Here is a 22,634-nt window from a genome sequence, read left to right as displayed (position 1 = left end):
GAGGTAGGCAGGAGAACTTGGAGGTAGAAGCTGCTTGAAGTTTGCTGGACAGGGGCTACCACAGAAGTTGCGAAGTTTAATAAGGTCAAGGTCAGGAAATTTATCTACCCAGTTATTTAGTTATTCATTCATTTATTATCTGCCACTTGTGCATATCGTAATTACCGTTACTTGCGCATTAAACAGCTGACACTACCTGGCTCGCCTGTCTTGCTGAGTGTTTGTGTTACTTAAGGTGATTTCTCATAGTTAAGATAATTGCTTGTTTATGGGATGAAAGAGAAAACACTGAACGTAACAGTAGATAAAAGTCAGAGATCTCGGCTCCCACCACCGTCCCCTGGGTGTGCCACCTTCTCTTTGTGACAGTGACGTGTTCTTGCAAAGTAATACAATCCTGCCCAAAGTCCTTCCCTCTGGAAATGAATCTTGATTCTACACAGGAAGACAGATGGCATTTATCCATAATTTACTGAAATTACCTTTTAAATTACCTAAACATCAACAACGAAAGGAATAAATGGGACATTTAGAAAAACAAGACGCTGCATCCTCACACGTCAGATGGAAAAGCATGAACACTGGATCCTAATTAGTGACGATGAGCTGGTAAAGGGCCCCTGTTAACTCTAACAACTGGAGACACAGCTACAGGACATTTTTATCTTCCTTATGATGAATAAATACACTTGAGTAGACCACGAGCAAGCATACAGTTTATTAGAATGAACTTGGGTTCGTGTTTCTGCCTTCTCCCCTTGTATAAAATCTTGCCAAGGAGCTAATTTTCATGAAGATTGTTGAGGAAATGAACCATTCAGTAGCAAAGCCTTCTATTCTTTGCCCCAAGCTTTAAAAATAAGGACCACGTTGGAGAAGCATCTTGTCAGTACTCACATCTGGTGCTTCGCTGGTGACTCTCTGACAGTTGGTCCTCCGGGGGGAAAAGTAAGAGCCTGGATTTGTAGCATTTGTTGGTTTCCCTGGTATAAATATTCCCATCACGGCCAGAGTCAATGTGACTGCAACTAGCTCCCAAAATTCCTGAAAAATTAACAGTTGTCTCTCCCGAGCTGTTCTGACCTGGACCCAGCACACACCTGCTCTATATGCCTCAGTCACAAAAGGCATTTGTATTCCATTAGCCAAAACTCTGAAAGACTCATCTCGTTTCCACCCTCCCTCTTCTGTAGGGAACAAAAGTAAATCTCCAGGAGAAAGACCGACACACCACAAGCCACGTAGCTGGGCTCCTTCCCTCTTTGTTTATCCACACTTAGGTCATTTTACTGAACCATGACCCCATCTGGGTTGGAGAGGTCAAGGTAAGAACCAGAATCGCTTAAGGAGGAAGTAGCTTATCTCTCCTTATTTGAGGATATAAAGTGATAGAATGTCGACCAGCACCCCAGCTTTGAGAGCTTACAGCAGCAGCTCTTACCCTTAAATGCATTATTAGAATCGGCCGGAGAGCTTTAGCAATGCACTCACCAGACATTCTGCTCTATCTGGGCTAGGGTGAGGCCTGGGCATTGGCATATTTTGAACGCTCTCTAGGTAATCCACCCAGGTTTGAGAACCATTATTTTACAGAGGTTGCTTTGAGTTATATTTCTAGATAGATGGTAATGAGCAGAAGCAAATGTATGGAAAGGCAGGTGGTGATATATAAATGGTCAGAGATGTATAAGATGTATAGTTATGTTTTAAAAAGTTATTCACACTATTTTTCTGAAGCACTTACTAATATTAAATAGGGTCATTTTGACAAATTGATTTAAAAGGAACTAGGTTAACATATTTCTGTTTTGTCAGAAGTTGTCTTTAAGTTGACTGTTTTCCCTGGGACAGTTTCTAAAAGGTCTGAATTAGAACCCCAGAGGTGTTACATCTTTAAGGTGGTTTTTCAATTGTACTCAAGATAGATAGATGATAGATAGATAGATGATAGATAGATAGATAGATAGATAGATAGATAGATAGATAGATAGATAGATAGATAGATGATAGATAGATGATAGATAGATAGATGATAGATAACCAGACTTTTTTCTCTCTAGGTTTTATGATAGCCCCAAAGTTAGAAAAAAAGATGAATAGGGACCAATTAATTACACCATTACAAAGGAGTGTTAGACCACCTGTTCAAGACTTCCAAGAGTGATGTACACCTTGGTAGGTGACTTAGTCACCTAACTTCAGGCTATGAAGAGAAGTCTTGATTCTTCTCAGGGATAGTTTCTTAGGAATCAAATTTTGAGAGATTTATGAATTTACTTACATTCCTCTGCCCATGGAAAAGGGTAAAGGTTATTTTCATTCTCACTTCAAGTCAAAAGAGAGGGATTTTAAGAGCTACACTCAGATAACTTGAGATATATTCCTCACAATATGGAGAACTGCAAGGGACAGATTTTCACCCTACATTTCAGAACATTAAAGGTAAAAGTTATGGCTGGATCTGATGGGAGAATAAAAGAGATGTCTCCATGGGTGTCAGCAAAGCTTCCACCAGCAGCAGCACAAAACATGTCTCTGCTTTGGACAGGGTGAGAGCCATGCAGGGTGGGGGCGTGGTCTGCAGGTCACTTTAAAGGGAATTTAGAGCTTCCTTCTAGGGAGAGGCTATCTAGGCAGAAAGAAGCTAAAGAATACCCAGAGACACAGAGGCAGAGGGGACTGTCATCACTGACCACGTGCTAACTGGAGGAGGGGCTTAGCCCATCATATTAAGAGAGATATAACCAAGTATTTCTTAACAGAGAATTTCTAAGGGATTCATTCAAGTGCCAAGCTCTCTAACCCTAGACAACACCCCCAGAAGACCATAGTTTGATACATTAAGCTCTTTCTGTCCCCGTTTTACTCTATATTGTCCCACTTATACCTTTAGCCAAGGGTCAGCCAACTTTTCAGTATACAAAAGGTTCCCTTAACATTACATCCCCTGTGAGGGCACTTTTCCCTGTGGATTTCAATGCATCACCATTTTAATTGGCGTCTATGACATGTAGACAGGAAGTCATCAACCAAGCTGTTGTCACAAGACCTAAACACTTTTAGTTGGAAAGGAGAGTGCTGCTGGGCCCTTCCTTCCGCAGGCATGATATCTATTCACTCCAACAGCCCCCGCCCATCTCTAAAAGCAGCGCAGAGAACTGCAGTGCCAGCCAATGGAAAACAGAAGTTCCAAGGTGAAATTCTCCCACCTGTCCTCAGCTGTCATTAGTACAAGCGACAAGGAGACTATCAAAGCCACACTGTCAGAAATAAAAGCACATTCAAGTGGGACTCTTGGGCAGCTGATACCACAGTGAGGGCCTTATTTAACATACAGCTTGGAAATGTGATTGAATTGGATGGAGCACTTTTAATTATGGTAATGGAGACTTTTCTTCTGATTAATGGGACTCGAGGACTTTTATTTTTTAATATCCAAGAGAGTGTAAAAAGAGTTATTAGGTCTGGCCAAGAGCAGCAAGAGTAATGGAAACAAAAACTTGAGCCTAAGTAGTGGGTTTAGAGGAACATATTTATTTTTGCTTTAACCTATTATAACCTCCTGGTCTTTTTACAACGTACCAGCTATGCTATTTCACCGAAATCTCAGTGATTCTGAAAGCCAGTTTGAAGTCTAAAAACCCATTAGAATATAATTCTTCACATTGTAAGTGTAATTTTCCCCAAAGTAGCATAATCAAGATGAATGATGACAAAGGCCAGTCATTCTACAAGGTACACGCTGGGTGAGGAAAGAGAATGAATGACAGGAAGTTAAGAAAACAAAGGCTCAAGTCCAGGCTGTGCCATTTTTAAAGTGTGCAATGGGGGGGAGAGTCACTTAACTTCCCTTAACCTATGATGTCTCTGCAAACCAGAAATAGTGGTCTTTGCCCTGCTTGCTTCCCAAAGTTGTGGGGAGAATGTTACAAGAAGATGCTTTGAAAGACAACAAAGTTCTATAAATGTATCAAGTTCCAGGGACCATCACAGGTCTCAGAATACAAATACGGAGTGCAGTTCAGAAACCTCACTGTTGTTCTTCCTAACCTATTTTCACTGCCTTTTTGTGTCAGAGAAATGAAATCTTTTCTTCACAGTATGCCATTCTCTCTGTTGATTTCATCCAAGAAAAAAAAAAAGTTAGTTCTCTGGCTTTTGTTAGCCCTGAGTGCATTTCCCTTGAGTGGTAAGAAGCAGAGAGACATATTTCTTATATTTTAAACTAACACTGATATATGATATAAAAAAAATGCATGTTGAATAAAATTTGGAAATATATAAAGAAGTATAAACAAAGGTCTCCCGAAATTCCAACGTTTAGCGAACAATTAATAGCAGAATTCTACCATGACTTAAGCGCTAGGAAGGCAAGTGTGTGGTTCACACCTTTGTATTCCGGTGTGGAACAGTGTGAGGTACACAGTAAGCGCTCAATACATATCTGAATAAACATGCATTAAAACTTGGGTATATTTCATTCTAGTTTATCTTCAATGTATGAGTGGATACGTGTACATAGACTTATCATCCATAAATAGGCAATTATAAAATTGGGGCAGTGTAGTCTTAACATCTGTTGGGCTTTGTAGTTACAAGGAACAGGATAATTTGGGTAACACCGGATTTAGTATAAGGATATATATATATGGAAAAAGCAACAGCTTGCAGGTACTCAGGAATATGCAAGTCATTTGTCCTTATGGAGACAGGCATAGAGGTTGGGGATGAGAGTGTAATCCAGGCCTGCCTATCAGTTTTCAGTAACAAAATATTGTGGTTTGATGAATTGGAGCTCTAGCACTAATGTTCCTTGGGTGTTTCCCACTTGAAGGCTGTTTTCCAAGTGTTTTTGTTTGTGGTTTGTTGTTGTTTTTTCACTTTTATGCCTATTTAAAACAGCCCAACTTTCTCTCTGTTGAAAAATTCCAGAGACCTAATAGAGTGAATTCAATTGTTCTAAATAGTCTCCAGCACCCACAAGTGACCAAAATTTGCCCCCAACCACACCCTAGGCCACTGGATAGCATAGAGCTTGGTTAAGTCAAATGACCGCTATAGTCTTATCTGCTACGTCCGGGTCATCGTGGGAACGTGGGTTAAAAAAACCAAAAAACTTTTAAATACACATGTCAGCTATTCCAAGTCCACACTGGTGCTGAAGTTCCACTGTATGTTACTCAGGAACCTGCTTTTTAATCTGATATGTAATCATCTCATTTAATTCATTATATCATAAAACTTGATTAATAATAGTTGATGTGCGTGAATTGGAATTTTTAAAATGATTTTCCTATGACTAAATATTTAGACTACTTTCATGTTCTCATGAGTGTGAAATAAACAATTATGTTTGAAAATATCTTTTCACATTTTTGATTATTGCTTGGGATTAAAGCTCTTTCTGCTTGACTGTGACATTTTCTATGACATGCTTTGTTCTTGACGACCCTGACAGTTTTGAGGACTGACTGGTCAGGTTGCAATCTTATTTTTAGGACACAGACAATATTTCTGGTTATGGGTATAGCCAAATCTAACAATTCTCCTGTTATTGGTCCTTTGAATTGCTCCCTTTTTTCATTATTAAAATTTTAATTTGGTTTAAAAAAACGTTTCATTTTCTTCCTGATTTTTTATTTTATTTTTTATCACAGAGGGTATTTCTGAAGTCAGCCTACTCTTCCTGTTGGTAACCTGTTACACTCTGTACTCATTCATTTTCCCACCCTGGAGTGTTAGGCTAGACATGAAACCCTCTCTCTCACTCGCTTTATGTGAACTCAGAAATAAAAATGATATGCAATCCAGAATCTAATTCTTTCTTGTAAGTCACCTATTATTTTGTTTACTCTTGTTCTGCTTTGCTTAACTTTCTTTTCTTTTCTTTCTTCCTTTTTTTTTTCTTTCTTTTTTCTTTTTTGGTCTCAATGTTTCTGTGATGGTTTACTGGTTCACATTTTAAGAGGAAAAAAATTAATATACAGCTCACGAAAATTAGGGGATATTTCAAAATGAATATGAAGCAATAAACAAAAGAAGCATTTGATTTTTTTTCTTATTAAACAAGAACATCATAAAAGCAAACGACAAGTCAAAGAAAATTGTTCAATTATGCAAATGAGATACAAAATCAACTTTTATTTCAGTGGTGAAAATGCACTAAACACAAGGCTGAAAGTACTGGAGTATCTGCACCTTTCCTGATCCCCTAAATTTTGTGAGCAGATATTTTCAGTGATTTCAAACGACTCAAGTTTTCTTTAGCGTTGATTTTTGTTTTCCTTTTCTATTGTGGCTACTGCTTCACTTTCATTTGTTATTTTCCATTCTTTAGAAAGTCAAACAAGCAGTAATTTATACAGAAAATGAAACAGATTTGTCAACTATTCTTTTTTTTAAATGCAAATTAGTTTTCACTAATTTCTCCATGTGACTGGAAGGCATTCCTTACTCTGATTGGCTCTGTTCTGTATAAGTGCCCTATTCTTTTCTCTTCTCTCTGATTCAACCAGATTTGTCAACTGTTTATTTATTTATTTATTTTGTATTTTTCCGAAGTGAGAAGCTGGGAGGCAGAGAAACAGACTCCCGCAGGTGCCTGACTGGGATCTACCCAGCACGCCCACCAGGGGGCGATGCTATGCCCATCTAGGGTATTGCTCTGCTGCAACTGGAGCTGCTCTAGTGCCTGAGGTGGAGGCCATGGAGCCATCCTCAGCGCCAGGGCAAACATTGCTCCAATGGAGCCTTGGCTGTGGTAGGAAAAGAGAGAGAGAAAGAAAAAGGAGAGGGGAAGGGTGGAGAAACAGATGGGTGCTTCTCCTTTGTGCCCTGGTTGGGAATCGAATCCGAAACTTCCACACACTGGGCTGATGCTCTACTGCTGAGCCAACTGGCCAGAGCCAATTGTTTATTTTTATATTTAGTTTTTGTTACATTTTAATATGATTATTGCCATGCAAAAAGCTAGAGATAACTTGTATAAAATATAATGCACAACACTAGCAAAATCCTCCTACTCTACAACTAAAACATCACCAACACTTCAATCCCATTGGCTCTTCCTGTGTGCTCCCCCTTCTCCCTTTCTGTTCTCTCTCTAAGGAGGGACATGTCTCATTTCATCTTTGTCATCTCTCTGCATTTTAAACTAGGTTTTTAAAAAGATATATATATATTTACATACACTCATATTTGTGAGAGTTCATTATTTTTGTTTAATATAATAAAATATAACATAATTTTATTTTTTTTTGTATTTTTCCGAAGTGAGAAGTGGGGTGTGGCAGACAGACAGACTCCCACATGCACCCAACCGGGATCCACCCGGCATGCCCACCAGGGGGTGATGCTCTGCCCATCTGGGCCATTGCTCCACTGCAACAGGAGCCATTCCAGCGCCTGAGGTGGAGGCCATAGAGAGCCATCCTCAGCACTTAGGCCAACTTTGCTCCCATGGAGCCTTGGCTGTGGGAGGGGAAGAGATAGAAAGAAAGGAGAGGGGGAAGAGTGGAGAAGCAGATGAGCACTTCTCCTGCCCTTGGCAGGAATTGAACCTGGGAGTTCCACACGCTGGGCCAATGCTCTACCACTGAGCCAACTGGCCAGGGCATATTTTTGTTTAATTTTAAGACAAATAAAAATGGTATCAAGCTGCTTATAGATTTCTGGGAACTTTTATTTTTCCTCAACCATCTACTATAATGTTTCCAAATTTTTCCTATTAACTTACAGCTAGAGTTCATTTGTTTTCATTGCATTATGCCAACGCATTATGTGATACACTATTTTTATTTATCCACTGTGACAATGGACAATGTGCATTGCCTTCAGTTTTCTTTTTAAAATTAGGGCTGCACTGAACATTGTGTAGATGTGTTCTAAGGCACAGTCAAGTGTCTCTCTAGAGTTTTGACTGAGAGTCTAACAGCTGTGTCAGAGGTAATGTGCATATTCATGTTCTCAAAGTAATACCAAGTTGTTTGCAATCTGCTTACACCAATTTAAGCTCCTACTATCAGTTTATAAAACAAAAACAACAAAAAAACTCCCAAGATGATCCGAGTCTCTTTTGACATTTTCAGAAGTTGCTGCTTTTGTCAACATAATTGGTTTAAAATGATATCACCTCACGCTCTAAATTTACATATATCTGATGGTAATTTTGAGTATCTTGTTTGCAGGTTGATAGATCAATGGTGGGTCCTCATCTGTAAAATGTCTGCTTGTGTTTTGGCCCATTTTTCTGTTGGATTGTTTTCTTATTGATATGGCGTTCTTTTAGAGAGGTTCCATTACTTGCTAAACACTCTCATTTTTGTTTCACTTACAATGCCTTTATTTTGCCTTTGTTCTTGAAAGGTTATTTTGCTAGGTGTACAATTATACTTGACAGTCATTTTCTTTCAACACGATGAACCTATTAATTCACTGTCACCCGCCTTCCACTGTTGCCTTTGAGTCCGCCTAATTGGCATTCTTCTTAAGTCTGTGATTTCTCTTTGCCTGCTTTAAAGATCTTCTTCCATCCTTTATTGTTATTTATTTTATCATGATATAGAAAAGTGTTTCTTTTTAACTCTTAGGTGGGCTGTGTATCTGTGCATGTTTGTGTGTGTTTGCCTGATATTCAAACCATCAACTGGGTTTTCGATTTCACAATTATAGTTCATGTTCTGAAGTGTCATTTTCTTTAAAAACTTCCTTCTTATTCTCTTGTTACTTTTGCATTTTTGTTTTGCCCTTTAATTCTTTAAATGTTTCATAGAACACTGGTCTAGTTTACTTACAGTATCTTCAGTAATTGATATCCACATCCAGTGTTTCTTGGTCTTGTTGCCTCTTTAAGTGTTTTAGATCTTTGATTAAATACCATCATTTCATTCTAATGGGTGGGACTCCTGTGGGTCTAAATGCAGGACGCTTTTCCTCTAGACCAGTGGTCAGCAAACTGCGGCTCGTGATCCACATGCGGCCCCTTGAGTGTGGCTCTTCCACAAAATACCACAAAGGCCAGTTTAGGAGTACCCTAATTAAGTTAATAACAATGTACCTACCTATAGTTTAAGTTTAAAAAATCTGGCTCTCAAAAGCAATTTCAATCGTTGTACTGTTGATATTTGGCTCTGTTAACGAATGAGTTTGCCGACCACTGCTCTAGGGAAAGATAGCTTTAGTTTTTGCTGGGAGCCAGAGTCCACTGGATGGGAATTCTGAGCTTAGAATAGGAACCCTGGCTCTTACCAGTGCTATTCATCTGGCTCAAGGCTCAGCAGCCCAATGGTAATGCTGCCATAGGCGATTATCCTCAGGTCAAACCGGCTCTTGAACTTTCCATTGCTTACCATTCCCAACAAAATCTCCTTACCCTTGGAAGAGCTGGATAGAATTGTGAACCCCAAAATAAATTGTTTAACGATAACTTTTGGGGGGAGGCAGAGATGGAGAGAGGTTCTCTGAGCACCTCGTTGCTCATATTGCCAAAGATGGGAATATTTCAACTTCTGCATAATATGTTTCATCTCCATTTCCTCTTCAGTTCCTTAAGGAGTATCTCAAGTTCATCTTGCTCATCATAATTTAATTTTCTGTAGTGCCTCTCTGTCCTTGTTTGTTCTCACACATATTTTACTCCTGCCCATTTATTTTTAATGTTATGATGAGCTGGTATGCCATTTTTTATCAGCTTTTTAATTTGTATCTGCCTCTCATAGCCTTTTCTCATCACACACTTTAGTCTTATCAATTCGTTGCTCATTTTTCATTTCTTAGAGGTCATATGTTCTTAATATTATAGAGAACCCCATTACTGATGCATTCTAGCTTATATGTCTGTTACCTGAAATACTTTCTCAGAAGAACGTGAATCCTGCCATTCAACCACTCTCTCTGTTCTTCAGTCTGTAGAGAGGGCCTTAGTTTGTATTTCCCTTAGTGAGACAAAGAAATTCGGGCAACTTTTCCTTTTCTGTTCCTTGGTAATTACTCCATATTTCTACCCAACTTCTCAACCCTTGTTATTGACTCAAAAAAAATATTTATCTTTCTGGGTAAAGGGGGAGGACTTCACTTTGATTCTTGTCCCACTGATTCCTGTGTGACCCTCTTTTATCTATTTTCTTGTTTTCTATCATTTCACTTTTTCCAAGCACCTTGATTTTTTTTATAGGTGACTGAATATGCTTATTTTTTTATTGTGAAAAAATTGTCACCATCACCCTATTGAGGGAAAAGAAGAATGATCCCTATCTTCTAGTGGGAGGGAGGCTATGCTAACTATCTCCCACATGTACTTTAAAAATGTTTGCTGTAGTAAAACACATATTACATAAAATAAGCTATTTTCACCATTTTGTATTATAACGACTCCATGGCATTAATTTAATTATATTTGCATTGTTGGGCAATCACTACCACTGTCTATTTCTAAAGCTTTTCCATCATCCCAAACAGAAACTCACTACTCATGAAGCAAAAACTCCCCATGCCCCATCCTACCCAGCCCCTGGTAATCTCTAATCTACATTTCATCTCTGTGCATTTCCCGTTCAAGATCACTCATATAAGCCAAACCATATAACCATTTGTCCTCTTGATCTAACTTATTTTACTCATCATAATTCATTCATTTTACGTATCAAGACTCCCCCATGGTGTAGCATCTATCTGAACTTCTTTTCTTTTTATGGCTAAATGCTATTTCACTGTATGCAAATACCATATTTGTATATCTAGTCCTCTATTGATGGACACTTCCACCATTTCTACTTTTTGTCTATTATAAATAATGCTGTAATGAACATTAGTGTAAATGTGTCCGTTGGAATCTGTCTTTTAATTATTTGGGGTATATATCAAGGAGTGGAATTGTTTGATCATATATTTACCAGTAGCTTTCTGAGAAACTGCCAAACTTTTTTCTATAATAGCTGCACAATTTTACATCCCCACCAGCAATGTACAAGAGTTTTAATTTTTCCACATCTTTGTCAACACTTGTGATTTTATTTCTAATTATAACCATCTTAGTAGATTGTGAAGTGTAACTCATTCGATTTGCATTCTTTAGTGACTAATGACGTTAGGCAGCTTTTCATGAACTTGTTGAAAGAATTATACTTGCCTTTGCTACATTCAGTAAATATCACAAAGTGGCTTTGGTATTGTCACTTGTATAAATATAAACTTAGAACTATTTTTACAGTCCTCATCTCTCTTGTTACTTTCTTCAATCAGGTTTTCCAGGCAAAGAATTAGCCACATTGGGATAAACAAAACTAAAAACAAAGACACAACTATATTATCATATTTTTATGTGTAAATTTATGTCCCCCCTGTTTTATAGAACTCATTCAAGCTTTCCTTCCTCCACACAAGGTTTACTGAGTATAGGTGTTCATACTGAGGAATACACAGGTGAAAGAGAGACATACAAATCCCCAAAATAGCAAAATTAGAATCAATAATTTATGTATGGATGTGTACTTTGCCTTATCCCAAGAAAAGGACTTGAATGGTCCAGAGGATATGTAAAAAAAAAAAAGGCATCAATGTTAAACACTCACAGTCTCATATATATATTTGTGTGTGTGTGTGTGTGTGTGTGTGTGTGTGTGCGCGCAAAAATAAAACAGCACAAAAAAGGCCTCTATTCTGGTGCATTGATTCCTTGTACAAAATGACATAAGGGGCAGACTGCCTGGACTGATTTACACTGGGAAAGACATAGCAACACTCTGTAGAAGAAAGGACTTGAACGCGAGAGGGAGGTGATGAGACACAAGAAAGTCTTTGAGTGCTAGATTTAAAGGGGAGGGTTGTTTAAGTGAGAGATAGAGGGATTGACAATTGAACTCTAATAAGGGGAGTTTTGAGAAGATTGATGGATAAAAAGAAGAGTTAAGAAGTATATTGCACTGTGTGCAAATGGAACTCCGGAGTAGTTTTCATTTAAACCCCATTAAATATTTAAATAGCTGTTTAGTACTGGAAGTGGCCCTAGAATCCTACATAAATGAAGTTATAGAAGAAATATCTGACTGTGGGAATGTTGATTCAGTTGCCATTTGTGAGGACTTAGTGAAGGTCAACATCTAGTCATAAAAGAGGAAAGTGTTTGTGACAAAAAGAATGACATGTCCCAGAGGAAGTGAGACCGGCGTAAAACTTCACATTGAAAGATCGCTCTGACAGATTTCTTTTTTTTTTTTTTTTTTTTTTTTTTTTCATTTTTTCTGAAGCTGGAAACAGGGAGAGACAGTCAGACAGACTCCCGCATGCACCCGACCGGGATCCACCCGGCACGCCCACCAGGGGCGGTGCTCTGCGCCCCAGGGGGCGATGCTCTGCCCATCCTGGGCGTCGCCATATTGCGACCAGAGCCACTCTAGCGCCTGAGGCAGAGGCCACAGAGCCATCCCCAGCGCCCGGGCCATCTTTGCTCCAATGGAGCCTCGGCTGCGGGAGGGGAAGAGAGAGACAGAGAGGAAAGCGCGGCGGAGGGGGTGGAGAAGCAAATGGGCGCTTCTCCTATGTGCCCTGGCCGGGAATCGAACCCGGGTCCTCCGCACGCTAGGCCGACGCTCTACCGCTGAGCCAACCGGCCAGGGCCCAGATTTCATAACATTGAAAGCATAAGAGATAAAAGTTTAGAAGTTGTTCCAAACTTAGAATGGAGTACGACAATTTGCTAAAGCATAAAAAAGATACTTGCTCCATATTCTAAGTTATGATGGGGGAAAAAAAAAGCAAGCACTGTTCAAATTACTCTTGACCAATTTTTTTACAGAGAAATAAAACACTTTAATTCTGAAGGTTTCTAACCTTTTAAATTACAATTTACTAATTTATACATACCCAAAATATAACATAAATAATGAACAGTTTTAAATTTATTATTTATTAATTAAATTTATAATTTAATATGGCAATATAATTATTATAATTGTATCATTATAATGATACAGTATTGAAATTATGTGTTAAAACTAGTAAAATTTGTAGTTTTATAAAGTTATGAAAAATTGAATACATATTGATTTAATAAATTGTTTTATGATGTTTTCATTTTTCTACACATTTATAATTGACAGAACTTTTATTCTTTAGACACACATTTGTTAAGATTGAGAACAACTGTGATTTTTCTCATTCATATGGTCCTGCTCTCTGTGCAACATGAGGTCACCTATATTTAAAATCGTAATCAGCTGCCTTACCCCTTCCTACGCTTTAGTCCTGATTCCTTCGGACAACTATATTTATCTCTTGTAGCTGTGTCTTGTGGCTTTTATCTCCATTTAAAAATAATATGCTGTAATTGTCTTTTGACTTGTTTCAATATATTTTCTTATTATTTGCTACGTTTACCTGCACTCTTTTTTTATAGCAGTATATTATTCCATCGCTGTACAATATTTTATTGACTAAATAAAAAAGAGTTTGTTTATATCCATCCTCCTGTTGATGGGCAGTTGGGTATTTTCGTGTTTTTGCCTTTGCAAAGCTGCTAAGAACATCCTTTTAAATGTCTTTCAGTAGACACTGACCCCTGATCGATAATGTGCTGTTCAGACTGTGTTTGCTTCTTCATGTTTCCACTCTCTTTCTGGTTCATGGAGATGCTTACCTTGAATTTGAACATCTTTTTATTAGTTTTTAAACATATCTACCATTGCAATAGTTATAAATGCAGAGGAAAGCCATTTCCTTATTAAGTCCTCCTGCCATTTTGGAATGTGTCTATCATCATTGTAGACACATGAAACATGCACAAACACACACATACCCCACACTCAATATATTAATTTTTTTAAAAATGCAGCACCTTCTCAATAGAGCCTTCAAGTGAACATATAAGCATTGAACCTGCATTGAGCCTTCAAGTGAACATAGGCAAAGGAGTGTCAATGGAGTTTTGTTCTTAAAAAGTTTTGTTGAATTGTCACTAGTACAATATAAATTGATCTTTATTTTACTTGATACCATATTTCATAAAAGCTGTTAGCTAACTGCACTGATAATGTGATAATGTAAATAAGAACGTGAGGTATAATCAACTCTGAAAATGAGATAAGCCATTTTCAAGCTCTTTTTGGAAACTAATTTTGCAGCTGATGTTTGCATACAATATGCTAATTTAAATGGTGCTTATTTAATTCTTGGAGAAAAATATAACCAATTATCCTCCATTTGGAATAACTATATATTCCCCAGAATAAGCCCACATATTTTTTTAAAATTTCCCCCATAATCTCTTATAATTTAGAGATATTTAATTCATTTTCTTTTACTGAACTTGTTAAAAGTTGAAAGGCAGTATTTAGTGGAAAGAGAACAAATTTGAACATTAGACAAATCTGAGATCTAAAACTCACTCCATCATTCTCTACTTGTGTGAACTTGGGCAAAATTAACTTCTTTACATTTTAATTTTTATTTATTGGTTAAATGGAGATGATAATGAATACCTAATTTCTAGCCCTTTGAGTGGTTTAATAGAGATAATGAATATAAACTTTGAACTGTATAATTTCACACATAGGTGGGATATAAAACTGAGACTCATGGACATGGATAAAAGAGAAGTGGTTACCAGGGGGAGGGTTATCTGAGGGAGGGGGACATAGGGGAACAGTTAATTCAATATGGAATTAAGTGGTGCAATCTAAGTAATTTTATTTTTTGAGCATGTTTAACCTTGCTTTTGAAGTTCAAGGAATGTAGGAGACACTCAGAAATGTGAGGATGAAGTGACTATACAATTCAGTATATGTTTGTTAAGTATCATTATGTCTTGTGCTTTACTAGGTACCGATGAGGCAGATATAAATAAGCAGTGCCCCAAAATGGAACTCCCATACATCGCTGATGGAAAGGTACACTTGGAAAACAGCGTGGCGGTTCCTCAAGTTCACCAAGCTTACTCAGCCCCCTGAGGTGGGTTCTCAAATTCGTTCTGTAAAGAACACTCTTCCAGACGGTAGAAGACTTTTTTTAAAGGCCAAGAAAAGGAACAGTATAAAAAGGAAGGCTGTAATTTGAATGCTTAGATTCGTTGTGTTTTCCAAGTCTTTTACCGAGACCAAGTAATATTTTTAGAATAGGAGAAAATACTATAAGTTGAACAAGGAAGAATCTATCATGTATAAAAATGAGTACTTCAAAAATTCAAAATAGCTCTTGAAGAGAGAAGAGCAGAGGCTGAGTGATGTCTTTGCCCTTGTCTACAACTGACCTAAGCCCTGCACGTATACACGCTCTAACATACATGTCTATAGTCATGCATATATTTATAGGCCAGCTTCCTAGAAGAGGCATATCTCTGAATCTAGTACAGCTGAACACAGGTTTGTATTTGCTAAGCAGATTGATCTGCTCAATCAAATAGACACTAACACAGACTTTCATTGGTATGCTCCCAAATACACAGCCACACAAACACTGAAACCCACACTTGGAGGACCAGCTGAAACTAATTCTTCCATTTCAATGAAAAGAAGATAGTGATTTTTCTCACAACAATCTTTTTTTTTTTTTAATTTTTTTTTTTATAATTTTATTTTTTTAATGGGGTGACATCAATAAATCAGGATACATATATTCAAAGATAACATGGCCAGGTTATCTGTCGTTCAATTATGTTGCATACCCATCACCCAAAGTCAGATTGTCCTCTGTCACCTTCTATCTAGTTTTCTTTGTGCCCCTCCCCCTTTCCCTTTCCCTCTCCCCCCTCCCCCCGTAACCACCACATTCTTATCAATGTCTCTTAGTCTCACTTTTATGTCCCACCTACGTATGGAATAATGCAGTTCCTGTTTTTTTCTGATTTACTTATTTCACTTCGTATAATGTTATCAACTTACTGTTCTATGGAGGCTGAGTTAATTGGCCAAGACTACAAACCTTCTCATCAATATTAGCAGAGGGTTTTAAAGAAAGGTTTCAACAAAGGTTTAAAAGATTGTTGTTTAAAAAATTGTTGTGAAACCTTTGTTGAAACCTTTCTTTAAAACCCTCTGCTAATATTGATGAGAAGGTTTGTAGTCTTGGCCAATTAACTCAGCCTCCATAGACCAGTAAGTTTAGGGTCATTCTGAGTGTCTCAGCTGAGAAAAGACAGAATTAGTAAAATGCCCAAACAACAGCATAGCATGTTCCCTTTAAGGAAGAAAAAAGAAAAACTGAGAGGACAAAGTTATGCTTCAGCTTCTGATCGGTGAGAATGGTTTGAGCTCCCCAAACTGTAGCTATGGAGCAGCTAGTCCTCTGGGCACTGAGTTAACGATGTGGCTGATTGCTTCTACGCACAGTCATTATGACTGATACTGGTCATCTTGCTTAACCTCTTCTGGTCCCAGTTTCCTCATCTGTAAAACGGGGATGCTGGAAGAGATAACTGCTGAAACCCCTTTCAGCACTAACATTTCATGATTTAGCACCTGGATGGCAACTCAGCCTCTAGGAGTGCTACTGTGCACAGCCGTGCATGACGTGAAACACTCCCGTGCAGCGTGCCAGCTCATCTTCATGACTTCAAGTGAAAAGAGGTAGCTTAAGGCAAAGCAGCAAAGCAATCTTGGCTTTATTTAACCTTCTTTAAGTTTTGTTTAAACCTGACTCTTAATTTCAGGCCAAAGGGGGTTCCTTACATTTCTCATGACCCTGTTTTCATGCTTCACATTCAAAGACATTTTGGAAAGCATGGGGCAATTTTCATTGGGTTATTAAAAACCTCTCTAAGGTACCAGGTGCTGAAGGTTGATTTGAAAAAATGCCCAAAGATAAATGGTAACACCAAGACTTCTTGCACCTGGGTAAAGCCTGGGTAATTGGGTTCAGAAATCCAAGCAAAATATTGGCAACAAATTTGAGAACTCACCTGTAAGAGGACTGGATGAGCTTGGGGAACCTGAATGAATGGGAACCTTGACCCTGAAACATATCCCCATTTAATCCAGAATATATCCAAGCATGTGGTCATTAATGGCTAAAAAAGAGCCCGAGCTTAGTTAGTTTGGTGGGGGAAAAAAGGTTGAAATAATTGTAACTTCCTTGTCAAGGAAATATATAGGCGTGTAACCTGATAGAATTCTTCCCACTGCTCCTGAAATCTGACCACGTTTTTGTCTACGGCTGACTCCTAAAGAAAAACTGATCACTTGGTCTGGGGTCCCTGAAAGCTGGCTGCAGTTTTCTGAACAATTGTCCAAACTCCTTTCCATTTCCCTGAGCCAGTGGGGAGAGATGGAGAAGCATGTATCCAGGAGTGAGGTGGTCCATACCTCTAATCAGGACACCTGTAATTGGAGCTTTCTTTCCTATGCACTGGTTTGTCTCCATATGTAGGTCACTTTCCTTACCTCCCACCCCCACTTTGTAACCACCCATGGTCACGTATAAGATTGTGTTCTTCTGCTTTTGACTGTCCATTCAAAGACAAGTGATTTAGAGTTACTATCACCACAGTCCTTCTATCATCTACAATCTTCAGTATCAAGTCTTCAAGAGGGAATACCTGAAAAGGCTCCCAGACAATGCAGGTAAGAAGTAGAGAAAGAAAAACAGGAAAGAATAGTAAAACCTTAGCACTTGGCTGCAGTAGGTAACAGGAGGGGAATCAAGATTTAGAATTACAATATTGCCTCTGAATAAGAATTAGTATGTGTACATAAATCCAAAGAAAAATGTTGGTTGGTATCATTGAAAGATAATGTGAATAATAACAAAGGGAAGAGATTTTTAAAATCAGACTTTACTATGAAAGAACAAGAGTAACTTCAAAATCTTGCAGAGATTAATTGTGCCTGTGCCTAATTATTACATAGAATAATATGATGCAGTAATTGCTCTACCACATTAGCGATAGACAACAGCTTACGTTTTCTATGATTACATTACATTCTGGTCTCATATGCTATGATCCTATTATTTTATAGTTCAGTTTTAGAGAGAATATAGTTATCTATTCAAAACTAAAAAATAAATTAGAGGGAAGAGAGAATAATTGAACTGTTAGGTGTACAGATTCAGTCTCAATGGTAAATGAATATTGGTCTCATTAAGATCTCCACTTAGAGGAAATGATAAAACTCCTGCTTTTATCCATTTCCAAACCATTAGAAATAAGCTATTCCTGTATGAACTGAGGTACAACTCAGAGGCCCAAACTTTACTCTTTAATCATTCCCTTCATGTAGACATGGCTTGGAAGAGAACCAACAATCCAATTCTTTTATTTCTATACCTACCGGCTGGAATACACTCAGGCTGAGTAATTTTAAATAATCACAACCAATTTTGCTTTACCCTTCAAATTCTGTATCCTTATTGGATACAGAATTCAAAAGTCCCTTATAAAATTATCAAGGGGTCTTTTAATAAATTCAGATGAGATTTTTGATTAATTTTAACTCTAATCCACTCTTATATTTAAGCCAAGTATAGAAATATAGACTGTTTTCCAAGAGTCCTTGGCTTCTTATAAAGCAGCTCCTGGTCTAGAGGTAATGGCAGAATGCTCAGATGTTCTGGGACATAGCAGAAAGAGAGTCATGGCACGTTTAGCTTAACTAATGCAGGAACCAATCAGAACACAGCACTTTGCTGTAAAGCACCAACAAAGCTACACATTCTCAAAAAAAAAAAAAAAATCCTACTATAATACTTCAGGTGGCAGGGACTATAGGAGCTATCCTTGACATTTGATGAAGAAAATGCCAAAGGAATGATATAAAAGTAAAAATATTATGAGTATAGAAAGGCTGTTTTCAAACTTGAGCAGCTGCAGTGTTATAGCTTCATTTTTTGCTATATCTATGTACCACCTATAATAATTTTACTTCAATGTATTTAAATAGACTCATTTAAACTGTTTTTATAAGTAGCCTTTTCTGAGTTAATATATGTGAAAATTTGAGTTTTTATTAGTTACTTTTTTATACTTGTATATACACACATATGTATGTATGTATATGTATGTATGTATATGTATGAATATATATCTTGCATATTACTGGTGACAGTACTTTGCTTGCCTACATCCACTCTACTTCCAATCAAGAGATTGCATCTATTCCTCTATCCTTTGAATCTGGACAAGCCTTTGTACTCACTGTGGCCAATAAAAAAGTGGTAGGAACAATCTTATGCTATTTCTGAGATATTAGACCTTAAGAGATTTTGTATATTTCTGCTTTCTCCTAGGACTCCTGCCTCCACCATGGGAAAGTTTGCTATGGTGATGCCTAATTGACACAACTGCCTACACCTTTTGTAGTCTTTCTTCTTCTACTGAATAAATCCAGGGGTCAGAGAGGATGGAATCTTGGTGAAAACAGTGAAGAGCATTTCTTTTTCTCTTTTGGCTAATTTTTAGCAACAAGCACACCTAGTTCCCAGGTCTTGGTGTCTTAACACTCTTCTCTAATAAAAGGAACCAAAGCTTCTTAGAGAATTGACTGATTCTACTAATAGAGCAGGAAATATACAAGATGAACCTGGAGAATTTTGTAGCACAGGAAACTGCTAAGAACAAACGAAAAACAAAACAAATCAGAAACTCACATAAATCAATCCTGGGGGGCATGTCAGATGGGTACAGGAGACAACTGAAAGAGTTCCCGATGACCAAGGTGGGGGGGCAGTTTGAACAAAAATTAAGTAAAGTAACACTGGATTATAATTACAAAGTATGACATAAATATCCCAATCCATAATGATGAAAATAAATAATTGAGTATGCTAAAAAATATAGGAGAAGAGATGAATCTGTGTAGAAAACTCAATAACATCAGTGCTACTTTGCCATAAAGAAGAGGGAACATGACTCCTCACTCCTTAAATGTGGCTGCACATAATGACTTACTCCAGGAGAGTACAATATGCAGAAAAAACCTGTGGAGAAAGCTGACAATCACTACGTTAGCCAGGTAACCAGGTCAACGTCAACAATCAGAAGTCACATGGGCCAAATGTATCCTTGCAATGATATGATGAAAATGATGCTTTACTTCTATGACCTTCCTCCCCCCCACCCCCAAACCCATAGCACCAGTCTGAGAAAAGCAGCAAACAATTTCCAATCAAATGTCTGGTGAGGTTTCCATGTATGTGAGTGTAATGTATAGATAACTACAACCTGAAGGGGGAAGGTAAAGATATTTAAATGGTGGTAAAGTTCTACTTGAAGTGGTGAAAACATCAGTAAAATGTATTAAAGCAGCGAGAGAAACCATAAAAATTGTACCAAGGGAAATGCAAATTAAAAGCACCTTGGTACTTCTTTCAACTTATTAAATGGATAAAATAAAATAATTGACAATACCAAGTGTTTGCAAGGAGGAAGAACAACTGGAACATTGTTGGGGGAGAATGAAAAATGAACCAACCACTCTAGAAAACCGTTTGGCAAATTTTTATAAAGGTAAACTCCCACTTACCATGTGAATCAACTATCTTATTTTTAGGGGTTCACACTAGAGAAATGAAAACTTATATTCACATTACTGTACACAGATATTTATAGCAGCCAAAATGGCCTTCCATGGGCAAATAGATGAGTAAATTATAATACATTCATGCACTGGAATACTACTCAGCAATAAAAAGCAATGAGCTTGTGATACTTGCAACATCTTTAAAAAAAATCTCAATGGCATTTTGCTAGCTGAGAGAGCTTATTCTATAAAAGTTACATTCTATTTTTGTAAATTTATTGTGTTGAGATGGTTTTGAGTTCCCCATTCAATATAACACCATCTACATACCACACTGTGCCCCGTGTCCCATGCAATGTCTCTTTCCATGTCACATTCTTATAAAGACAAAACTACAGATCAGCAGTTGCCAAGTTTAGGGGAGCGTGACTGAAAACAGAAAGCAAAAGGGAGTGTGTTAGGGTGATCAAACTATTCTGTATCCTGAGTGTGGTGGTAGCTGTGCAGATTTCTACATGTGTTAAAAGTCATAGAACTGCATACACACAAGTGAATTTTATTGTATGTCAATATAAAAAGTACGCTTTTCAAAAGGCACTCACTAAGATACAAACAAGATTACAATTAGAGGAGCCAAAAAAATCTATCCCTCTGTGGACACTGAATGTAATAATGCAGAATATCCTGCTGTCAAAATGTGTTTTGAACTTGAGAGGTCAAAGATAGCAACACAATAGTCCTAAATACACAGGACATTCTTCTTCAGTAAGATAAATTAAATTTTAAAAAAATCACCAAATCCTGCCCAGTTAGCTCCATTGGTTTCTAGAGCATCCCCCTGACACACCAAGGTTGCTGGTTTGACCCCCAGTCAGGGCATATAGAAGAATTAACCAATGACTGTATAAATAAGTGGAACAACAAATTGATGTCTCTGTCTCTCTCAAATCAATTAAAAAAATATCACTAGGCCAGATGGCATTTACTCCAAATGTTTCGAAGAAACCTTTTTAATGAGAAATTGGTTCTTCTTAAGTTTTTCCAGTCAGAATCTGTTTCACCTCTGAATTTCTAGCTACCAGAGTGCCTATAGCACTTTTCATTTTTCTGGCAATTTATTGACAATAAATCAAAAGCACTTGTAAGGGTGAAACATAAATTCATAATACTGGAGTCCAAAAAAGAAGGGATAGATTTTTAGATTTCCCTGATAGTATTCAGCGGATGCTTGTTCACCAAAGTTATCCTGATATATTATAGTTCCTTCCGATGTCCTGTGAAGGGGTGGGCAAAGGTGAGTTTTAGAATGAGAGCCACTGATGTCTTGGGGACCAATCCCTTGGCCCCTGTGAAAACTATCAGGCAGAGAATGAATGAAATCATCTGCAATCATGGGTAAGTGACATAAAAGTAAAAGGTGAAAGAGAGAAAGACATTCCAGGTAAAATAGAATTGAGAAACTGATTAAAATTTTTGAAGACTTTTCTTCTGATTATTCCTTAAATTCATATTTATTTATTTCCTTCAGTGGAGAGAGGAAATGAAAAGAATAAATTAAAGGTAATTTTTTTTAAGTAAATGCTTTTGTAGCTCTTTTTATGTTGTTATCCAGCAGTGTTATTAAAGTAACCTGCAAGGATCAGCTCCAATCTGCATTGTTACCAAAGGCTGACATTTTTATAATTCTCTTTACTGTTCTCTTTGACACTATTATGAAAATTCTGACATAACCTACCTGGAAGAAAATGGATTACTCAGACTTCAGTAAAGTCATTTTCAAATTTGGTTAATTCTCTTCAATTGGTTGAAGATTACAAGCTAACATGATAACTGTTTCTCTTCCAAATCTTGGAAGAGTTTGAGAAAAAAAGTAGATCAGACTACCAGTGCATTATGTCAGAAATGAGACACAAAGTTTCCAAATATAGAAATGAGAACAAATGGGAATGGTGAAATTTTGACGAGTCAATCCAAAGAAAAAATGGCTTTCCTAAACAAATGACCCTACATAAAGTGGTCATAGACCAAAAGTTCTCTGTTCCAACTGCAATGATAGAAACTACTTGATATATGTAACTCAGATGAATTCTCCCAGCAACCTTACGAGTTAGGTTTAACAGAACTGAAGGAGCAATTCATCGCAACACTTAGATGATCTATGGTTATCAAGTAAGCAATTGAACAGGTGAAATG

General features: G+C 37.5%; 1 protein-coding gene across 1 annotated transcript in view; it reads left to right on the top strand.

The window, feature by feature from the left end:
• LOC136392197 (arginine-fifty homeobox-like) overlaps positions 1-22,634 on the top strand; it is a 59,868-nt gene that overhangs the window by 22,039 nt on the left and 15,195 nt on the right. The window contains 2 exon segments of the mRNA XM_066364248.1: positions 11,348-11,418; positions 14,812-14,879. Of these exon segments, the coding sequence (XP_066220345.1) occupies positions 11,348-11,418; positions 14,812-14,879 (139 nt within the window).

This window comes from Saccopteryx leptura, chromosome 2 (genome assembly GCF_036850995.1).
Source record: "Saccopteryx leptura isolate mSacLep1 chromosome 2, mSacLep1_pri_phased_curated, whole genome shotgun sequence".
Classification (NCBI taxonomy): Eukaryota; Metazoa; Chordata; class Mammalia; order Chiroptera; family Emballonuridae; genus Saccopteryx; species Saccopteryx leptura.
Note: the sequence above shows the minus strand (reverse complement) of the source record. Positions and strands in the feature narration are given on the sequence as shown.